This window comes from Macaca mulatta, chromosome 10 (assembly GCF_049350105.2).
Source record: "Macaca mulatta isolate MMU2019108-1 chromosome 10, T2T-MMU8v2.0, whole genome shotgun sequence".
Taxonomy (NCBI): Eukaryota; Metazoa; Chordata; class Mammalia; order Primates; family Cercopithecidae; genus Macaca; species Macaca mulatta.
The window spans coordinates 110305110-110325877 of NC_133415.1; the positions used below are offsets into that span (position 1 = coordinate 110305110).

Genomic DNA, 20768 nt, shown 5'->3' on the forward strand with positions numbered 1-20768 from the left:
CTTTTTTTTTTTTTTTTTTTTTAAGGGATGAGGAGACCACACTTTCATAGGATTCTTCAAGAATTTTTGATTTTAAAAAACTAATAAGCACTTTCCTAAGGCATGACAGATGCTCCTGAAGTCCTGGCAGGTTTCTATAATCGGGTTTAAACTCTCCTGGTGTGACACTGTCCTCCTGAGATAGAGGGATCTTTCCATGGGGGATTTACTGGGACTTAAGTAAGCTTACCCAGCGGGAAAAGCCTTTGCCACACTTGCAGCATTTGTAAACAGTCGGGATGAAATTTGCATCGTGGTATTTCCTGAAGTGAACGTTTAGAAGTTGCTTCTGTCGGAAACACTTATTGCAGGAAAGGCAGGTGAACGGTTTCTCTCCAGTGTGGGTGCGAATGTGAGCAGTCATATGACGTTCCTAAGAGGGAAGGGGAAGAAAGCAGCTTGTCTAGTTCAAAGGGTTTTTTTCTATATTAGACACTGTTTATCGTACAATACCTTTTATTTCCCTCTCCAAAGATGAGTCCACTATTAAGCAGAATTACTGCAAACACATTCTGAACAAGGCATCATTCACTCTCAGTAAGTGGCCGTCTAGGAAACAAACTCGTATACAGCAGCAGCAAATGACAAAGGTCTTGCAGTGGAGTCCTTGCTGGCTCTCCAGTCCTGTTGGGATGTGGGAGTACACACCGCAGGGCGTGAAAGGATGGTCCTTTGTCCCCTCATTACTGGGAGTCCTCCTTCTATACAACTATTTGCAATTACCTGAGTTTACAAAGGGCAAATAGAACCTGCAAACTTAAAAATCAAATGTCAGAGTTTAAATTCAACGGGACTTTGGGGTTGCAAGTATGTTAAGTATCTAAACATTTTTCCATTTACTTCCCAATAGTATTGTAACAGATCTTAATACCGATTTTTTTTTTTTTTTTTTTTTTGGAGACAGGGTCTCGCTCTGTCACCCAGGCTGGAGTACAGTGGAACAATCATAGCTCAATGCAATCTCAAACTCCTGGGCCCAAGTGATCCTCCTGCCTCAGCCTCCTGAGTAGGTGGGACTGTGGGTGTGTGCCACTATGCTCAGCTCAGTTTGTATTTTTTGTAGAGACAGGGTCTCACTATTTTGCCCAGGCTGGTCTCAGATGCCTAGCCTCAAGCAATTCTCCTGCCTTAACCTCCCAAAGTGCTAAGATTATAGGTGTGAGCCATTGTACCTGGCCTAAATAGAGATTTTATCTTAGACAGGAGAAAATAATTTGGGAAATCGGGACAAAAATATGTATGAAGTCAAACAAATGCATACATTTTGTTTTATTTAAAATGTGATGATAATTTGGATTAAACATATATTCGGCCATTTCTGCATTACTGTCAGTGGCCTAACTGATGGTCTTTCTTCTAATCTTTCTCTCATCCGATTCACTGAATACCCTCTTCCACGCACAGCTTTCACCTCATCACCCTCCTTCGGGACAGCATCTCTGGCTCTCCCTGCTGGGAACCAGGCTCTCAAGGACTGCGGCAGCCAGGAGCATCCAGCAGTGCTCCGAGCCTCTGCCCATGGCCACGGCCTGCCTGGCTGCTCTCTGCTCCCACATACCTGCTGTATGCCTGCTCCAGGACCCCCTCATCCTTTCCAAGTCTCATCCATCTTTCAGGAAGCCCTCCTAGTTCATTTGAAGAAACATGAGCCTGGGGCCACAGAATATTCTTTGTTCAAAATTTACCAGAAAAACTTTTTCCTTTATCTAAGGCATTTACAGCTTATAGCCCACACTTCGAAACACAGGAAGCACTGATTTTCACCTTTGGTAACCAATAGCATGCAATGCTTCAAAGCAGTGGTTTGTTTTCAAACTTCTAGTCTGAGGGCCCTTCAAACTTTAAAAGATTACCGTGGCCTCTGAAGAGCTTTTATTTATACAGGTGGCATGTATTAGTATTTACTTTCTTAGAAAGCAAAACTGAGGAATTCTTAAGTATTAAAAAAAAAACATTTATTAACTCATTTAGTAATAACAAACCAACTACATATTATTTCTGTAAAATTATCTATTTTTCAAAACAAAAATAACCTAATGTCTGTCTCAATAGATAAGGTTGCCAGTTAAAATACAGGCTGCAACTACTTGTATATAAAACTATTCGTTGTTTGTCTGAAATTCAAATGTCACTAGGTGTGCTGTATTTTTATTTGCTAAGTCTGGCAACTCTATTAAAAGCATTCAGGGCTGGGTGCGGTGGCTCATGCCTGTAATCCCAGCACTTTGGGAGGCTGAGACAGGCGGATCATGAGGTCAGGAGATCGAGACCAACCTGGCTAACACGGTGAAACCCCGTCTCTACTAAAAATACAAAAAATAAGCCAGGTGTGGTGACGGGCGCCTATAGTCCCAGCTACTCGGGAGGAGGCTGAGGCAGGAGAATGGCATGAACCCGGGAGGCGGAGTTTGCAGGGATCGCGCCACTGCACTCTAGCCTGGGCGACAGAGCGAGACTCCCTCCGTCTCAAAAAAAAAAAAAAAAAAAAAAGGCATTCAGATGGATTCCTATCTCTGCTCTTCCGTCAGTCCACTGGAGTATGTTAAATGATAAAGAAAATTTGGTCTCATAGACATGTAGTTTGAAAAGAGATCAACATTTCACCAGCTCTTCCAAGTAATTGTGGCCATTCTTCTCTATTACACTAAAATTCAGTTAGTAGCAATTTCTTGTTTTAGGGTCTCACTCAGTTGCCTGGGCTGGAATGCAGTCGTAAGAACACAGCTTACTGCAGCCTCAACCTCCTGGGCTTAAGTGATCCTCCAACCTCAGCCTCCTGAGTAGCTGGGATAGATGTGCACACCACACCCAGCTAATTTTTGTATTTTTTTGTAGAGACAGGGTCTCATTATGTTGCCCAGGTTGGTCTTGAACTCCTGAGCTCAAGAGTTCTGTCCATCTCGGCCTCCCAAAGTGCTGGGACTATAGGTGTGAGCCTGTGTGTCTGGTCATGGTAATTTCTTACCCATGGGTTGCAATGTGGAATCTGAAACCCTGCCAAGGAACTTGTTCTCTGTAACTTTAAAACCTCTTGGTCTTTTCCTTTGAATGGATCTTTTACCTGTGTGTGAGTCTGTAACATCATGGATTGGTCATTTGGAAAATACTAGTTTACTGAGCTATGCAGATCTTCTAAATGCTAACACATTTCATTATACAATATAAAAATTGCTTTAAAAAATCACTCCAATCTATTTTTTTTTTTTTTTTTTGAGATGGAGTCTCACTCTGTCTCCCAGGCTGGAGTGCAGTGGCATGATCTCAGCTCACTGCAACCTCCGCATCCCAGGTTCAAGTGATTCTCCTATCTCAGCCTCCTGAGTAGCTGGGACTTCAGGTGTGCACCACCACGCCCAGCTAATTTTTGTGTTTTTTAGTAGAGATGGGGTTTCACCACATTGGCCAGGCTGGTCTCAAACTCCTGACCTCAAGTGATCCGCACGCCTCAGCCTCCCAAAGTGCTGGGATTACAGGTGTGAGTCACCACACCTGGCCTACGTTGTTCATTTAGAAAAAAATGTCCACCAATGCCCAATGACTGAGTAAATAGAGTTTATCTTGTTCCTTAGTGAAAATGACATTCACTGAAAAAGGGGCTAGTTGAGCTGGAAACTCAAGCCCCCAGATGCTTTTCCTCCAGACTGTGGAAGACAGTGGAGGTGCATATGCCAGCTTCTAATCTCATCACAAAGATTATTACAAAGAAAGTATTCCGGGTCAAGACTGAATAAAGTTAACAACTTTTACTGCCTCTTCAAGGACACTGTCATGTAAAACTGCCCTTTATTTTTGCTGCCAGTGTATGAAGGTGAAGACCACCACCGTGACCAGTTTCACTGTGTGTCACTGCCTTGATCTGGGCTAAGGACCACCTTTGTTTTGGCACCAAAAGTGCAAATGTCAGTGTCTCAAAATGACACCTTTCCATTATCATAACAAGGGCTTGGCTCTTATGGGACCCTAGTTGGTCACAGGGAGCTCTGGGAGTACATGAACATACTTTAAGAACTGTTGTTTTCCACGACCGGTTCACTGTTGCTTTCTGGTTATTTTGAATAGGATACTCTATTAAAAGCGTGACCTTTCTCAGTATTTTCAAGGTGGTAAAGAATCCTACCCCAGCCCTCCATTCTTCCATGCACCACTGCCTCTCCAAATTAAGTAAAGTACAATACCTGCTTGCAGGCATAACTGCAGTGTTCGCACTTGAACCTCTTCTCATTTTTATGAGTTTTCTGGTGCTGAATGAGGGCATAGCGTTCATGGAAGACAGCAGAACAGTAGCGGCATTTCAGCTCTGCAGCGCTGTAAGCATGCAAGTTGCGCATATGCACACCTAAAATGGTTACAGAACATTATAGACTTCAAGAGTGTTGTTTTCTGTTAACCTGCTTCCCCTCTCCTCTAAACCAGGGTTTCTCAGCCTTGGCGCTGGAGCATGCTAGTTCCTTCCTGGGCAGGGCGGGGTGGGTTATCCTGTGCATTGGAGGAGGTTAAGCAGCACTCCTGGTGTCTGTCTACCAGACGCCAGCAGCACCTCTTTCTCCCCGGTCGGTCGTGAAAGCCAAAATACCTCTAGGTATCACCACCTGTCCTCTGCGGGGTAAAATCATTCCCAGTTGAGAACCACTGCTCTAAACGAACAGAATGCTGAAATACCATTTTAATATTCTTTCAATGTGGAGTTAAATGTTATGTAAGGTATGTCATACTGAACCTAAAATGTTTATTTAACAAAGCGCTTTGAGCACTACCTTATGATGGGGTAGGTCAATGTTAGGATGATGTTAAGGTGGTTTTATATAAAAAGATATAACATCTTTATTTTACCTTAAAAAATCCACATGTTGTTAGAAGTCAGTGCCCTGTTATTTCCCATGTTGAAATTAACCTGAGACACATGGTGAGGTCTGGCTGGGTTTGCTCATCTATGGGTTTGCTCATCTATGCCTAATGCATGATGGTCTTGTGATACTTGTGTAAGAAACCAAATGACAACTGACAGCTCTGTGATGGAGCTATTCCACCTTACCCACAGTGACTCAGACATTTAGAGAGCTTGATTTCTCATATAGTCATGGGAAAGAAGAATTAGTGTGTTTATAAAGCATCTTACAGGGCTATGCAGAGTGTATCACCCACTGGCATGAGATAGATATAAACCGTGTTATTTTGTCATGGTGTCAAAAAAGTCTAGCAACTGGCTAGACTTGTGCCCCAGCAAGCCCCACTGGGCTGTTTTGTGATGTGCTGGTAACTGTGGCAACAATGACAGAATGGTCCAGATGAAAAATAAAAGTTAAGACTTTGTGGAACACCTTTCACCTTTCAGAAAGGTTTTCAAAAAAGTTCATCTCATCTCCAGAATTTCTTTGGGCAAAAGGGTCAATTTTTTCTTTTGCTAACATATTTTGCGTCATATGTTTTGTGTCATATATTTTGGAAAGAGAAATAAGATCATGGAAAAAGGGAGGCCCAGGAATCCTGAAGAAAAGAAGAGACTCATTGGCTCACACTTACCCACACTCTCCCTCCCATTGCTCAACAGTGGCTGGCTTCCCCACAGGCAGTATCAAATCCCAGCTCCTAGCCTGCTGTTCAGAGCCTCTGGATTTCCACTCCCACTCTGGGGGGTCTGACAGTTAAAAGGCTCCCCACGGTAGATGCAGATTACGCGTTACAGGCCCACCTCCTTTCCCAAAGTGACTGTCTTAAGGGAAAAACTGTGTCTTTTGTACCTTCTGCTCCCAAAACTTTTTAGGCCCACAGCCAGGGTTTAAGAAAAGCTTGCTGGGTGTCACAGAGAGAGCACTGATAAACAGGAACCCAGAATCCAGCCGCCTCCTAGCACCCTTGGTCATGTGACTCCTGGGCAGGTTACTGTATGTCTCTGAGCCCTAGTGTCCTCCTCATCTGAAAAATAGGCCCAATGTGGAAAGAAATAATACCCATCCGTGAAAGGTCTTATCACGTGCATACGGAACAGGCCTGGGCCGGGATTCTAAAATCATGCTATAAAATGCACTTATGAGATCCAGCCACCAGATGGTGCGACAGGACCTCTGAAGAAAATGTGTCCCAGGGCCAAGTTCCCGCCGCCTCCCAGTATCAGGGCCAGTACACTGCAGGTACATAGGGCCTCGCTCCAAAGAGCCAGCAAATGCTGTAGTAAAAGAAACATCACTAAACCAGACACTCACGTAGGTCACTTTTCCGTGCAATGATGGTGGCACAATGGGGACACTGGTGTTTGGGGACGTTTTCGCCGTGCTTCTGCAGAATATGTATTTTCATGGTCCCGCTCTGGGTGAAGCGGGTGTGGCAGATGTGGCACTCGTAAGGCTTCTCACCTGAGATGCAGACAACAAAGTGATTCCCCCTCCAGGCCTGATCCTTGCCAAAGGCTACCTGTGCTGAAAGTGTTTCTTTTGCCGTAAGCCTCCTTTATCAACCCCCTTCTCACCGGACAACCCCCAATTAGTATGAGACTCCCAAATCAAGCCCAGACAGCTTATGTCAAGTACGGCTGTGTCCATGATGGACCAGACACACGACTTCCTCGCATCTGGTGGCTACGCAAGAGTTCTATGTGGTTCACATCCATGGGGCTGTGAAGAACCAAGAAGTACACATAATGTATTCTTTACATAGTAAGACAGCAAGTGCCTCTGTTACAAAACCAGCACACTTTATGTTTTGCCTTAAAGTTGAAGAATGAATTAAGGAGTTGACTTTTATTTATTTTTATTTACTTGTTTTTTGAAACAGGTTCTCACTCTGTCACCCAGGCTGGAGTGTGGTGGTGCAATGCTTGCTCACTGCAGCCTCAACCTCCTGAGTTCAAGTGATTCTCCTGCTTCAGCCTCCCAAGTAGCTGGGACCACAGGTGTGCGCCACCAGGCCCGGCTAAGTTTTAAATTACTTGTAGAGACAGGGTCTCCCTAGGATGCCCAGGCTGGTCTCAAACTCCTGGACTCAAGGGATCCTCCTGCCTCAGCCTCCCAAAGTGCTGGGATTACAGGTTCGAGCCACTGTGCCTGGCCAGGAGTTGAGTTTTAAATACCCGAAAAATCTACGGAAGCGAATACTTTGTGTTTTACTCCACACAGTGGGGTTGCGGCACAATGTCTATGTAGACTCTCTTACTGCTAAATAAAGGTAAAGGTACAGATCAAGATCCTCGTATCACAAAGGCACACAAAAATCCACTTTGACCTTTGAACTTTAATTGTGCCCATAAAAAGTAATTTTTTAAAGCTTGCTTTAAGAGCTAACACTGTAGGTATCAAGCCTTCAGCACCAGAGCCCTTACCTGAGTGCGTTCTCATGTGGCGTTTCAGCTTGTAGGTGTCTCTGCTGGCGTAGCTGCACTGGCAACACTGAAAGGGGCGCTCCCCAGTGTGGGATCGGACATGGCGCTTCAATTTACTTGCCTAATAAATACATAAATGATGTTCATAGAAATAGAAACTCAAAAGTAGCAGAGTCTTCCATTAATCAGCATTATAAAAGAGATTTAAATTAATCAGATTTTAACATCAGAGCACCAGAGCATATTTCACTCACTGCAAAAAACATGAAAAAGTCATTACTTTTGATCATCTGTTATGGGTGATTTTATTTCATTTGATGTGTGTGCGTATAAGCTCCTGTAGGGTAATGGGCAGCAGTTCTGAAGGCTTTCGCATTCACCTTCACTTTAACCCTACCTGCTGAATGCCACACAGGATTGTATTTTCATTTCTAAGGCAATACATGCCCAATAGTTACAAAATTTAGATTACACTGTAAACGCACAAAGGCAAACATTTTGTTTTCCTTGCATAAAGTGAAAATCTTCAAACTCTAGCTCTTGTCAGGTGTGGTGGCTTACACCTCTAATCCCAGCACTTTGGGAGGCTGAGAGGGGTGGGTCACCTGAGCTCAGGAGTTTGAGACCAGCCTGGGCAACATGGCAAAACCTGTTCTCTACCAAAAATTAAAAATGAGCTGGGCATGGTGGCACACGCCTGTGGTCCCAGCTACTTGAGAGGCTGAGGTTGCAATGAGCCAAGATCACGCCACTGCACTCCAATTATCGTAACAGAGTGAGACCACGTCTCACAAAAATAAAAATAAAAATAAAAACGAAACCCTAGCTCTTTAATGGAGGAACACCTGTATGTGTCGCCTCATGGTCACAAGTCCTGCAGACTCCACCCTGGCTGGCCCCAGCGTAACAGTGTGAGTGGAGGAAGGCATCCCTGGCTATTCAGCATTGGGGCTGTGTGACAGAGGGGTCCTATAAAGAATTAAATTTTAAGTAGAAGAAATTAAATTCTAATTTGAATAATTATGTATCCCAGGCAATCAGTTAAATAGCAAACAACATAATACCTCCCATTTGAGCATTCACTGCCTGACTGGTTTATTGCCTTCTAGAACTATTCTTATTCTGTATTTGTGTATCACAGGCCCTTATCTACTGCTAGCAGGAAATGGGGCCATCAGCTATAGGCGGACGACAGATATCAGGAGGCTGCATCAGTCCTGCTGGTGACCCAGGGATGCCACACTCCATCTGTCTCCCCAGTAAGTGGTGAGCACACAGAAGCCTAAGGAACACTCAAGAACAAAAGGCAGCTTAGGATGGAAGACAATAGCCAAGCCAAAAAATTTCACTTAGATTTTCAGAAGAAAAGTGAATGCCTTCAAGTATATTAGAAAGCAAAACAAAAAGAGTTTAAAAACTGTATAGCATGAAAGTTTTGAGGAAGATAAGTGGTGTGAATGAGCAAAGAAGGCCATTAAAAAAGACTATGGATGACTCTTAAAGGTGGGATAGGAGGACGAGGGAGTTCAAAAAGTTCAAAAGCTTTTTTTTTTTTTTTTTTTTTGAGATGGTGTCTCACTCTCATACAGACTAGAATGTGTGATCTTGGCTTACTGCAACCTCTGCCTCCCAGGTTCAAGTCATTTTCCTGCCTCAGCCTCCTGAGTAGCTAGGACTACAAGCATGTGCCACCACACCTGGCTAATTTTTTGTATTTTTAGTAGAGACAGGATTTCACCATGTTGGCCAGGCTGGTTTTGAACTCCTGACCTCAAGCAATCTGCTCGCCTCTGCCTCCCAAAGTGCTGAGATTACAGGCGTGAGCCACCACACCTGGCCAATTAAAAAGCTTTTTTAAAAAAAGGGGCACATCTGCACCACAGCTCTGATCCATTCCTGCTGGCATTTTTGTCACGGGATGGGATGAGAGAACAAACAAGCATGGGAAGACTTGAGGAGACTGCAAAAATGGGGGGCTATGGCAGCAGTAGAGACCCCTGTGCTGAGGCCACCTCCCACAGGCCGCATGCAGACCGCTGGCGCTGGGGGAGGGTCTCGTGGACCTGGGAAGTTTGTATTGAGCACTGGCAGGGCACCAACAAAAAGTCCACTCCAGGCTTAGGATCCCCAGGTGACTCTGTTCCCTGAACCCTCCATTTTGCATTCTCATACTACAATCACAACCTTTAACTCAGATGAGAAATAATTTTTTTTAAAAATTGTAACAGCAGAAAAAAGTTCCTGGAATCAAATTCTGACCCTAACCATGAAATTTCCTAATTTGTGAAACCCGGCTGCACTGTTACTACATTTAATCTTCAGCTGTTCCCTTTAACTTAGTTCCATTTGAGTGTACTGTTGACCCAGTCCCGACCAGGCTCAAAACCGGGCCTCAGTCTGTTTCCCAACACACTGTGGGACCCTGAAAATTAACTGGTGGAAACTGGCATTGCCTAGTAAAAGCAGCACTCTGCCTGTTTCACGTGAGTACCACTAAACCCATTAGAAGATACAAATAAAGCAAATTAATTAAAATGACTACGGCACACCTGAAGTTTGAAAAGGGCGGTCTCTAATTCAGAACAGAAATGGCTCTGCTTAAATCTTCAAGCAAGCTGCTTTGTATCCCATCAAGCTAAAACATTTCAGCCAATATTCAGATTGGATCTGCATTCTACATTAAAGCAAATACATTTTGATTCTGTGGCCCTGAGTACTAGATAAAATGCAGAACTTTTAAACAAATCTGGGACTTATTTCTTGACCACAAGGAGTTTATTTGTAATTTGTACACCTTTACATATTATTTTCACTAATTATTAATCAAAGAAACATAGAAATCCAATTTTCTATTTTAACTTCATAAAAGAGAATGCATATTATTTTCTGCATAAATTTTATACGAATAATAAAAAGCCTGTTTGTAACAGATTCTACTGTTAGTTATACTTGGCATAACTTGTACAGCAGCCTCTACTAAGATGCCATGAAGCTTCAAGTCCAAGAGTGGCTTTACCTCCACACTGGCATACTTGCACATGGAACATTTAAAGGGCTTCTCATGAGTATGTTTATAGCGCCTGTGTCGGACGAGTTCTCCACTGGTGACAAACGCCATGTTGCAGTCATTACACTTATAGGGCCTGGTTCCTGTAGGATCACATAGTTCATACTTTTAAAACAAGACTTAACCACAAAAGTTCCAAGGAATTCATAGCTTTTTAATTACACTCAGTCTCAAAAATGCTTTAAAAATTAAGAAGAGGCTCTCTAAACTACAAATACCGCAGATGCATGTGAGAAAAATCTTTGTGACAGTATTTTTGATGGAAATTCAAGAAAAAAAAAAAAGACAAAACTACAGTATAAAATGTTACACGATTCTACTGTAGAAATCGGTGGATTCACATTCTTAACATAAGCCTTAACACACATTATTCCACAGAAAGAGCCCTCCCGGCAGTTTTACCTGTGTGGGTGTTAACATGGTTCCGCAGCAGAGTGACTGTACGGAAGGTTTTCAGGCACAGGTGACACAGGTGAGGCTTCTCATTGGTGTGAGTTTTCATATGACGATTAAAACTCGACATTCTAGAAGAGGTGAACATGCAGACATCACAGTGGAAGGTTCGTTTTGCTCCTATAGGCAGGAAATAGTTTATGTATGTTAGAAGTTCAAATTCCATTTAAACACTTGAAAGTAAATCAGCACATCATCTTTTCAACTAATATGGGAACTGAACAATAGAACATGCTATTTATATTCATAAGCTGATGGAAGCAATTCAGGACGCCATGTTCCTGGATAATGCATTTTCGCTGTTTCAAGACACACCAATGTCTGGTTTCTGGGCGCAGAGTGGACTAGGTACTCTGCTCATCCTTCTTTCTGAGAAAAAAAATGCTAGGGAGGACATGCCTGAACATTTCAGAATGTCTTGTAGACCCAAGGAGACACGAGAAAAGGCACACCACCTACCTAAAGTGGGGCGCCCAAGAAGAGATTCACCTATAAAAATGTGGCCCTGCATTCTCTGTAGGGTGAACTGAAGACAACCCGTCCCATCCCTGCATCCTTCTCTCCAGCCAGGGCACTGCGAGAAAAACCATCTAGAATGGTGCCATCCAAAACCATAGCCATGAGTCATGTGTGACTCTTAAATTTGGACTTTAATTAAAATTAAATGTAATTAAACATTTAGTCAGTTAAGTGACAGAGTGAGACCCTGTCTCAAAAAACAAAAAGAAGCATGAAAATGATGCTTCATTATATTGAGAATACCAATAGATAAAATTTATTTTAAAAAAATGAGAACTTCTGGAATTGAAAAATACAATAAGTGAAATGAAAAATTCAACAGAGGGACTCAACAGCAGAGCTGAGCAAAAAGAAGGAAGACTCAGTGAACCTGAAGACAGGTTAACTGAGATTGTTCAGTTTGAGGGAAAGAAAGAAAAAAATGAACAAAGAAAAATGAAAACAGCCTAAGAGATCTGTGGGACATGATCAAGCACACTGACATATGCACAATGGGAGACCCAAGGTGACACAGGAGAAGAGAAGAAATGATTGCCAAAAACTCCCCAAATTTGACAAAAAATCTACACATCCAAAAGCTTAATAAATTTCAAGTAGGATAAAGTCAAAGAGATTCACATCAAGACACATCATAATCGGACTGCTGAAAGACAAAAAATGAATCTTGAAAGCAGCAAGAAAGACAGACACGCCTTGTCACATACATGGGATTGTCAATAAGATTAATGGCTGATTTATCATCAGAAACCATGGAGGCCAGAAAGCAGTGGAATGACATTCAATGTGCCGTAAGAAAAAAAACATCAAACAAGAATTCTATGTCTGACAAAACCACCCTTCAAAATGAAGGAGAAATTAAGATATTCCCAGAAAAACAGAAACTGAGCAAGTCTGTCATTGGCAGATCTATCCTCTGAAAAATGCTAGAGAGACTCCAACAGGCTGAAATGAAAGGTCACCAAACAATAACTCAAATCCATATGCAAATATAAAGACAATGATAAAAGTAACAACATATGCAAATATAAAAGACAATATTCATGCATTTTTTTTTTACTTGTAATCCTCTTTTTTCCTATCTGACTCAAAGACAGAATAAAGCAATAATTATAAATCTATGTTGATGGCATATAATTTATAAAGATACGCTCTGTGGCAATAACAACAGAAAGTGGAGTGGGGAATGGAATTATATAAGCAAAGTTTTTTTACATACTATTGAAATTAAATTGCCATTAATCTAAACCAGACTATTATGAATTGAGATGTTAAATGTAACACCAAGGACAACTAAAGAAAATAACTCAAAAATATATAGTAAAATAAACAATAAAATAATTAAAATGATACACTTGGCAGTGGCTATTCAACACAAAAGAAAGCAGTAATGAAAGAACTGAAGAATAAAAGATGTGACATTTAAAAAACAAATACAGAAATAAGGAAGTCCTTTTTTATCAGTAAAGAGATTAAACTCTCCAATGCAAAGGTAAGGACTGGCAGAAAGGACACTAAACAATATGCAATTATTTGTCTTCTACAAAAGACTCATTTTAGATTCAAAGACAAATAGGCTGAAAGTAAAAAGATAGAGAAAGATATTCCATACAAACAGTAACCAAAAGAGTACTAGAATGGCTATACAAATATCAGACTATATTAAGACAAAATTGTTGTAAAAGACAAAAGGACGTTATATAATAATGAACGGGTCAATCTATCATAAAGATACAACAATTATAAACATATATGTGGCCAGGCGCATATGTGACTCAAACCTGTAATCCCAGCACTTGGGAGGCTGAGGCAGGCAGATCATTTGAGGTCAAGAGTTCAAGACCAGCCTGGACAACATGGTGAAACCTCATCTCTACTAAAAATACAAAAATTAGCTGGGTGTAGTTGTGCATATCTATAATCCCAGCTACTCAGGAGGCTGAGGCAGAATTGCCAGAACCCAGGAGACAGAGGTTGCAGTGAGCCAAGAGTGTGCCACTGCACTCCAGCCTGGTGACAAAGTGAGACTCCATCTCAAAACAAGCCAACAAACTCCCCCCACCCCCCGCCAAAAATAGATGCACCTAATAACAGTCCCAAAATACTTGAAGCAAATGGAACAAAATTGAAGGTAGGAACAGGTAATTCAATAATAGTTGCAGACCTCAACACCTCACTTTAAACAATGGACAGAACTAGACAAGGTCAGTCAGGAAACAGAGGCTTAAGTCACACTATAAACCAAATAGACAAAACAGACATCTACAGAACATCCCACCCAGCAACACTGGAATAGACATTGTTCTGAGGTGCATAGGGAAGATTCTCTAGGATAGACCACATGTGAAGTTACAAACATATTGAGACACACATATCTTAATAAATTTAAAAAGACAAACTGAGCCAGGCATGGTGGCTCACGCCTGTAATCCAGCACTTTGGGAGGCTCAGATGGGAGGACCGCTTGAGGCCAAAAGTTCAAGACTAGCCCAGGCAACATAATGAGACTCCATCTCTACAATTTTTTAAAAATTAGCTGGGTGTGGTAGTGTGTGCCTCTTGTCCTAGCTACTTGCGACGCTGAAGTAGGGGTTCAAGGTTACAGTGAGCTATGCTTGTAACACTGCACTCCAGCCTGGGCAACAGAGCAAGAACCTGTCTCTAAAACAAACCAACCAACCAACCAAAAAAATCAAAATATGTTCTGTGTTTTCTGACCATAATAAAATGAAATTAGAAATGAATACCAAGGGAAATTCAGAAGATTCACATAAACATGGAAGTCAAAAACACACTCCCAAATGACAAATGGGTCAAAGTAGAAATAACAAGAAAATTATTAAGTTCTTTGAGATGAACGAAAGTGAAAACATGAGATACCAAATGTACCCAAGGCAGTGCTCAGAGGAAAATTTTTAGCTATAAACACTTACATTAAAAAAGAAGAAATATTTCAAATAACCTAACTTTACACTTTGAGGAACTAGAAAAAGAAGATAAATCTAAACGCAAAGCTAGTAGAAAAAGAAAATATTAAGATTAGAGAGAAAAAAATTAGAGAAAACCAACAAAACCACCACAAGTTGGTTCTTCAAAAAGATCGACACTGACAAACCTTTATCTAGACTTGTGACTGAGGGGGTAAAAAAGAGAATACTCAAATTGCTAAAATCAGGAAGAAAAGTGGGAACATTCTTACCAATCTTACAGAAATAAAAATGTTTATAATGGAATACTATGAACAATTATATGCCAACAAATTAAATAATACAGATGAAATAGAAAATTCCTAGAAACACACAAACTACTAAAAATGATATAAGAAGAAACAGAAAATTGGAATAGACCTGTATCAGTAAGGACAGTGAGTCACTAATCAACAAACTTCCAAGAAAGAAAACCCCAGGACCAAATCGCTTCACCGATTAAGTCTACCAAATGCTTAAATATTAATGCCAATCCTCTAAATCTTCAAAAAAGGGAGGAAACACTTCTTCCCAATGAATTACACGAGGCCAGTATTACTTACATACTAAAGCCAGACAAAGACATCAAAAGAAGACTACAGACCAATATTCCTAGTGAATACAGATGCAAAAATCTTTAGCAGAACACTAGCAAACCAAATCAAGCAGCATATTAAAAGGATTATATACCATAACCAAGTTGAGAATTTCTGCAGGAATAAAAGGGTAGTTCAACATATGTGAATCAATCAGTGTAATATACCATATTAACAGAATGAAGAAAAAAAGAACAACACATGATCATCTCAATAAATGCAGAAAAATCATTTCATATAATCCAACACCGTTTTCTTGATAAAATACTCAACAAACTTGGAATAGAAGGTTTACAAGTTGAGTTGTGACCCCTGCAAAAATACGTGAAGTCCTCAGGCCAGATACCTGTGAATGTGATCTTATGAACAAAAAGGGTCTTTGCAGATGTAATCAAGTTAAGCTGAGGTCATACTGGATGAAGGTGGGTCATAAGCCAATGTGACTGGCGTACTTATAAGTATAAGTACTTACAAGTACTTATAAGTACTTATAAGTGCTATACTTATAAGTACTTACAAGAAGAGGAAAAGAGATACACACAGGGACACACAGAAATAATTCCATGTGATAACAGAGGCAGAGACTGGAGTAATGCATCTGCAAGCCAATGAATGGCATGACTGCTGGCAACCAGAAGCTAAGAGAAAGGCATGAAATATATTCTCCCCGACAGCCTTCCAAGAGAGCATGGCTTTGCCAACACCTCGATTTCACACTCGTAGCTTCCAGAACTGTGAGAGGTATGTTTCTGTGGTTTGAAGCCACTCAGTTGGTGGTGCTTTGTCATGGCATCCCTGGGAAGCCGATACAGTGCCAGTTAAAAATGAGCCAAAGATTTGAATAGCCATTTTTTCCAAAGAAAATACGTAAGAGGCCAATGATCACATGAAGAGATACTCAACACCCTTAGTCATTAGAGAAATGGAAACCAAAATTACGAGATACCTCTTCACACCTGCTAGGATGGCTATAATTAAACGATAACAACAAATGGAAAGTAAGTTGGTGAGGATGTGGAGAAACTGGAAGCTACACACACTGCTGGTGCAAATTCAAACTGGTGCGGCTGCTATGGAAAACAGTGTGGCAGCTCCTCAAAAAGTTAAACACAGAGTAACCACATCATCCAGCAATTCCAATCCTAAGTATATACTCAAAAGGATTGGAAACTGGTGCTCAAACAAAAAATTTGTACACAGATGGTCAAAACAGCACCATTCACACTTGCTGAAAGGTGGACACAATTGCGGTGTGTATCAATGAAGGAATGGATAAATAAAATGTGCTGTACCCATACAGGGATTATTAGCCATTAAAAACGAATGAAGCGCTGACACATGCTACAATACCAACAAACCCTCCAAACATTATGCTAAGCTCAAGAGTCTAGACATGAAAGGCACATGGTATACATATATGATTCAGCTTCCGGAAAATGTGCAGAACAGGAAAATCTATGGAAACAAAAAGCAGATTAGTGGTAGCCAGGAATGGAGTAGGAAGTGACTGCCTAATGGGTACAGGCCTCTTATTGGAGTGATCCAAATATTCTGGAATTCAGACAGTGGTGATGGTTCTACAAATTTGTAAATACATCAAAAACCTAAAAATGAGCTAAAAATTGTAAAACTTAAGAGTGTAAAACTCTTGATTTAAACACATGAGAAACTACCATATATCAAAAGGCTGCAAACTCAACCACCTATGGAAGGCAGAGGCCAGAAACCTGAGTGAAAGGTCCTGACCACATGTAAGAATGGGGTGGTGGTAGCAGTGTGTTTGGGCGGCATTCTCCTTTTCTAAACTGAGTCACCTTCCAATCCCAGGCACCTGTTGCCAGGAGGAAGGAAACTGTGCCAAATGTTGCCAGATATAATTTAAAAGAGCTAGAAATTGCAATTTTGGGGGTGAAATATGTTGATTTAAATATATTAGTGAGAAACTAATATTAAAAAAAATAAGGCTGGGCGCAGTGGCTCATGCCTGTAATCCCAGCACTTTGGGAGGCCAAGGTGGGCGGATCACAAGGTCAGCAGATCGAGACCATCCTGGCTAATACGGTGAAACCCCGTCTCTACTAAAACTTCAAAAAAAATTAGCTGGGCCTGGTAGTGGGAGCCTATAGTCCCAGCTACTCGGGAGGCTGAGGCAGGAGAATGGCGTGAACCCGGGAGGCGGAGTTTGCAGTGAGCTGAGATCGTGCCACTGCACTCCAGCCTGGGTGACAGAGCGAGACTCCGTCTCAAAAAAAAAAAAAAAAAAAAAAAAAAAAGCCAAACAAATCATTTTCGTAGGACAAACTCATCCATACTGTGGGCTGCTGGAATGCAATCTCAGTTTAATAAGGCTTTAATATTGCTTCAGGGTCTTCCTAATCTGAACCCATCCACCTCTCTGAGCACCTACCTCCCACCCACCCAGCTCTATAGACACAGTAGAGCTCTCCACCCTCACATACAAAGTAGATACTTCCAGACCTACACACCCAGACCACTTCCTAGTGCCTGGAATCCTGATCCCCATCTTAATGGCTTCTTTGTCCTGGACTCACCTAAATATCACCTCCCTTAGAAGGCACCCTCCACTGCTTCCTGAAGGAGGAATTGCTCCTTCTCTTGCCCCTGAAGCACACGAGGCCTCACCACCTGTCCTGTAATGACTTGTCCCCCATATCCCTCTGGGGCTGCAAACTAGACAGCAGAGACCAGGGCTTGGCCTTCTTTGCTTACGTGCACAAGGTTTTGTGGGAACATTTTTACTGTGCTTTCAAAACGTTTGTGTGCAAAGTGCAAAACCATTCTGGATTTGATTCACAATTCAGAATATTAGTTTAAAATTTCTCCCATTTCCTGACAATTTGAAAGTAACTAAAAGTCGACCACTTAAAACTTCAATTACCATCACCTTCCCATAAAGAAAAACAGCGGCCCAGTTTTATGGAGTGTATTCTATGAGATGAACTGGCCTACCCTTTGTCTTTCTTTGATTTTTTGTAGATTTGGCCTTTTCAACATCTGCTTGATCAGTTGTAGGTTGATCTTCTTGTTCTTCCACATTTAAATTTGAAATTGTGAGAACAATTTCGTCACTTCTTTCATCTCCTGACATTGTTTCCACAAAAAAGAGCTGTTCCTTTGTTCTTTCAGCCAATCTTTCAGTCAATAACTGGTTCTTCTCCTGCCCTTCCTGGAGCTAATAAACAACAATAAATATTCAAACAAATATGATACTATTAATTTCAATATAATTAGATTTTTGCCTGGATGAACCACAGAATACAAAAAGAAAAGCAAAAGTTGAAGATTATGCATCACAATGTTAATTATTTAGCATCAGGGTTACGGCAGTGAAATTTAACACCTTTTTTTTTTAAAACCTAATGCACCTTACAGTATTCCAATTAGCACAACTTTTAAAACTTTTTAAAAAAAGAACCTAAGAACTCTCAGGATTTTCCTGGGACGTATTTTTACTGCCTTTAATTTGCAACTGCAAAATATCTTGTCCAGACATAATATTGCATAAAAGCCGACTTCAATTTGTTCTTTTTCATGTAAGGCGTTGTTTATTAAAACCAGCTTTACCTTAATCAGTCCAGCACTTTCAGCCAGGCTCACCGCTAACTTACTGTCTTCACTGGCCACCATCACATTCTCCTCTAGAGCGTGGAACTGCAACACCTCCATCTCTTGCAGGGAGTACAGCTCTTGCTGGATACTAATGGCCACATACTGCTGCAGGCTCTGCCGGGGGCCTTCCTCAAGCCACAGCAACCCAGGGCCAGCCTGTTGCACCATCACCTGCACCCCTTCTTGCTGCTGTATGCTCAGCAAGCTCATATCCTGCAACTCCACAGCTTCAGAAGTGAAGTGCACCGTCTGCAGGGTCAACATGTGCTTCTCACTCTCCTCCGAGGTGGCCGGCACCAGCTCCACTTCTTCCTCCAGGACGCTGTCCTGGAGGGCCCCAGAGGTACACGCGGCCTCCAACTCCCTAGGGCTCCCATGGTCTTTCTCTCTGCACACTCCGTCTTTTTCCTCCTCCTTCAGGCCTTTTTCTGGCATCAACTCGAGTTCTTTGATTTTGGTGAATTGCTCAGAAAGGACAGAGATCTCAGTAGCTGCCATGATGATTTGGCCTGTTTGAGAAATAAGCGATTTTCATAGGGGAAGAAGTGTGGGGGGAGGATATGAGGAGGGATGGGGGGTGCTGGAGCCTAGCAAGCTTTGGAGTTGAAACAAGGTCTGGCCTCAAAAGGCTTTGGACCTAGTAGGGTCAGAACAATGCTGATCTGGCCTGGGTCTAGGAGGGGGTCGAGGCTAAGCAGGATTTAGGCTAAAGCAGGATTTTGTACAAAACTCTAGAAACGAACAGGTTTGGGGCCAGCACACATCCTGTGCCTCGCAAGGTTCCACCTGAGCAGGCTCTGGACCAGTGCATAGCATATCCTGCGCCTAGCAAGGTTAGGCCTGAGCAGGTCTGGTCAGTGAACATCCTGGGCCTAGCAAGGTTTGGGCCCAGCAGGCTCTCGGCCAGTGCACATCCTGGGCCTAGCAACTTTCAGGTCCAAGCAGGAACTGGGCCAGAGCACAACCTGGGCCTAGCCAGGTTTGGGCCCGAGCAGGCCCTGGGCCAGTGCACCTCCTGGGCCTAGCGAGGTTCGGGCTGGGCCTAGCGAGGTTCGGGCCCCAGCAGGCATTCCCCTCGTGCATGGTTCTAGACACAGCACCCTCAGAGGAAGGCGGGCTTTGGGCCTAGTGGCCTCGAGCCCACCCAGACTTGGCCAAGCAGGTCTCGACGAGGCCAAGCACACTCCTTTGGAGGCCTGGCAGTGCCCCTGCTTTACCCTGCCCAACACGCCCCGCCCCGACCCTCCCGGGTAGCCCCTCAGCGTCTGCCGCCCGCCCTTGGGCCTTTCCGTCCAGGTCCAGCCCCTCCCTCCGCCCACACCCAGAACAGCCCATGCTCTTGGAGGAGAACAGGTGGGCTTGACCCTACCCAGGACTGGCCCCTCACCGCGGAAGGCGTGGCCGGAGTGCCCGGCCCACTCCGTCTGTGGCTTGTGGGCTCTGCCTCGTGCACCGCGTGCTGCAGCCCACAGCCCGCCGCCGCAGGGCTGGCGCGAGAGTGGAGGGTGGCAGTGCGCAGGCGCGGAGCGGAAAAGAGGGGGCGCGAAGGGGGTGGAGCCAGGCGGGGTTGGGGGAGGGGTGGTGTACTTTGGGGGGAGGCGGAGCTGCGAGGGGGAGGGGAGTAGGGAGGGGGAGGACCCCGCAGGGGGCACCGATGGACCTGGGGGGGTGGATGAGGAGGGGAGGAGGGTCCCACATGGGGAACTGGGAGACCTTGGTGGGCGGTGGATAAGAAGGGGAGGAGAGCCTGCGGTGCTGGAAGACCTGGGAGGGGGGCGCCTAAGGAGGAGCGTCCTGCAGGGGGCACGGAAATACCTCGGGGTTGAGGTGGATGCGGAAGAGAGGAGGGCCCCGCAGGGGGTGCTGGGAGACCTGGGGGGGAACTAAGGAGGGCACGAGGGCCCCGCAGGGGGTGCTGGGAGACCAGGTAGGGAGCTAAGGAGGGCACGAGGGCCTGCAGGGGGCCTGGGAGACCTGACGAGGAATGGATAAGGAGGGGAGGAGGGCCAGCAGGAGGCACTAAGATCCGGGGTGAGATCGGGGGGAGGGGTAGAATGAGGAGGGGAGGAGAGCCCTGCAGTGGGGCTGGGAGACCTGGTTGGGGGGTAATGGATAAGGAAGGGAGGAGGGCCAGCAGGAGGCACTGAGATACTGGGGGGAGGGGTGGAATGAGGAGGGGAGGAGAGCCC

At 43.5% G+C, this 20768-nt stretch overlaps 1 protein-coding gene across 5 annotated transcripts in view; it reads right to left on the bottom strand.

Annotated features, from left to right (window-relative positions):
- CTCFL (CCCTC-binding factor like) overlaps positions 1–20152 on the bottom strand; it is a 30980-nt gene extending 10828 nt beyond the window's left edge. For 2 of the 5 annotated variants that reach the window (XM_001089797.5, XM_077952018.1), the window contains exons 1-8: positions 18535–19869; positions 17920–18142; positions 10821–10991; positions 10368–10501; positions 7352–7472; positions 6240–6389; positions 4215–4375; positions 230–412 (exon numbers count right to left, since the gene is read on the bottom strand). In XM_001089797.5, the coding sequence (XP_001089797.3) occupies positions 230–412; positions 4215–4375; positions 6240–6389; positions 7352–7472; positions 10368–10501; positions 10821–10991; positions 17920–18142; positions 18535–19077 (1686 nt within the window). In that variant the 5' untranslated portion in view covers positions 19078–19869. Of the gene's footprint in view, positions 1–229; positions 413–4214; positions 4376–6239; positions 6390–7351; positions 7473–10367; positions 10502–10820; positions 10992–17919; positions 18143–18534; positions 19870–19966 lie in introns of those variants that run through there. The other 3 variants (XM_015148730.3, XM_015148729.3, XM_077952017.1) reach the window with 3 other exon arrangements.
- Between the last annotated feature and the right edge of the window lie 616 nt (positions 20153–20768).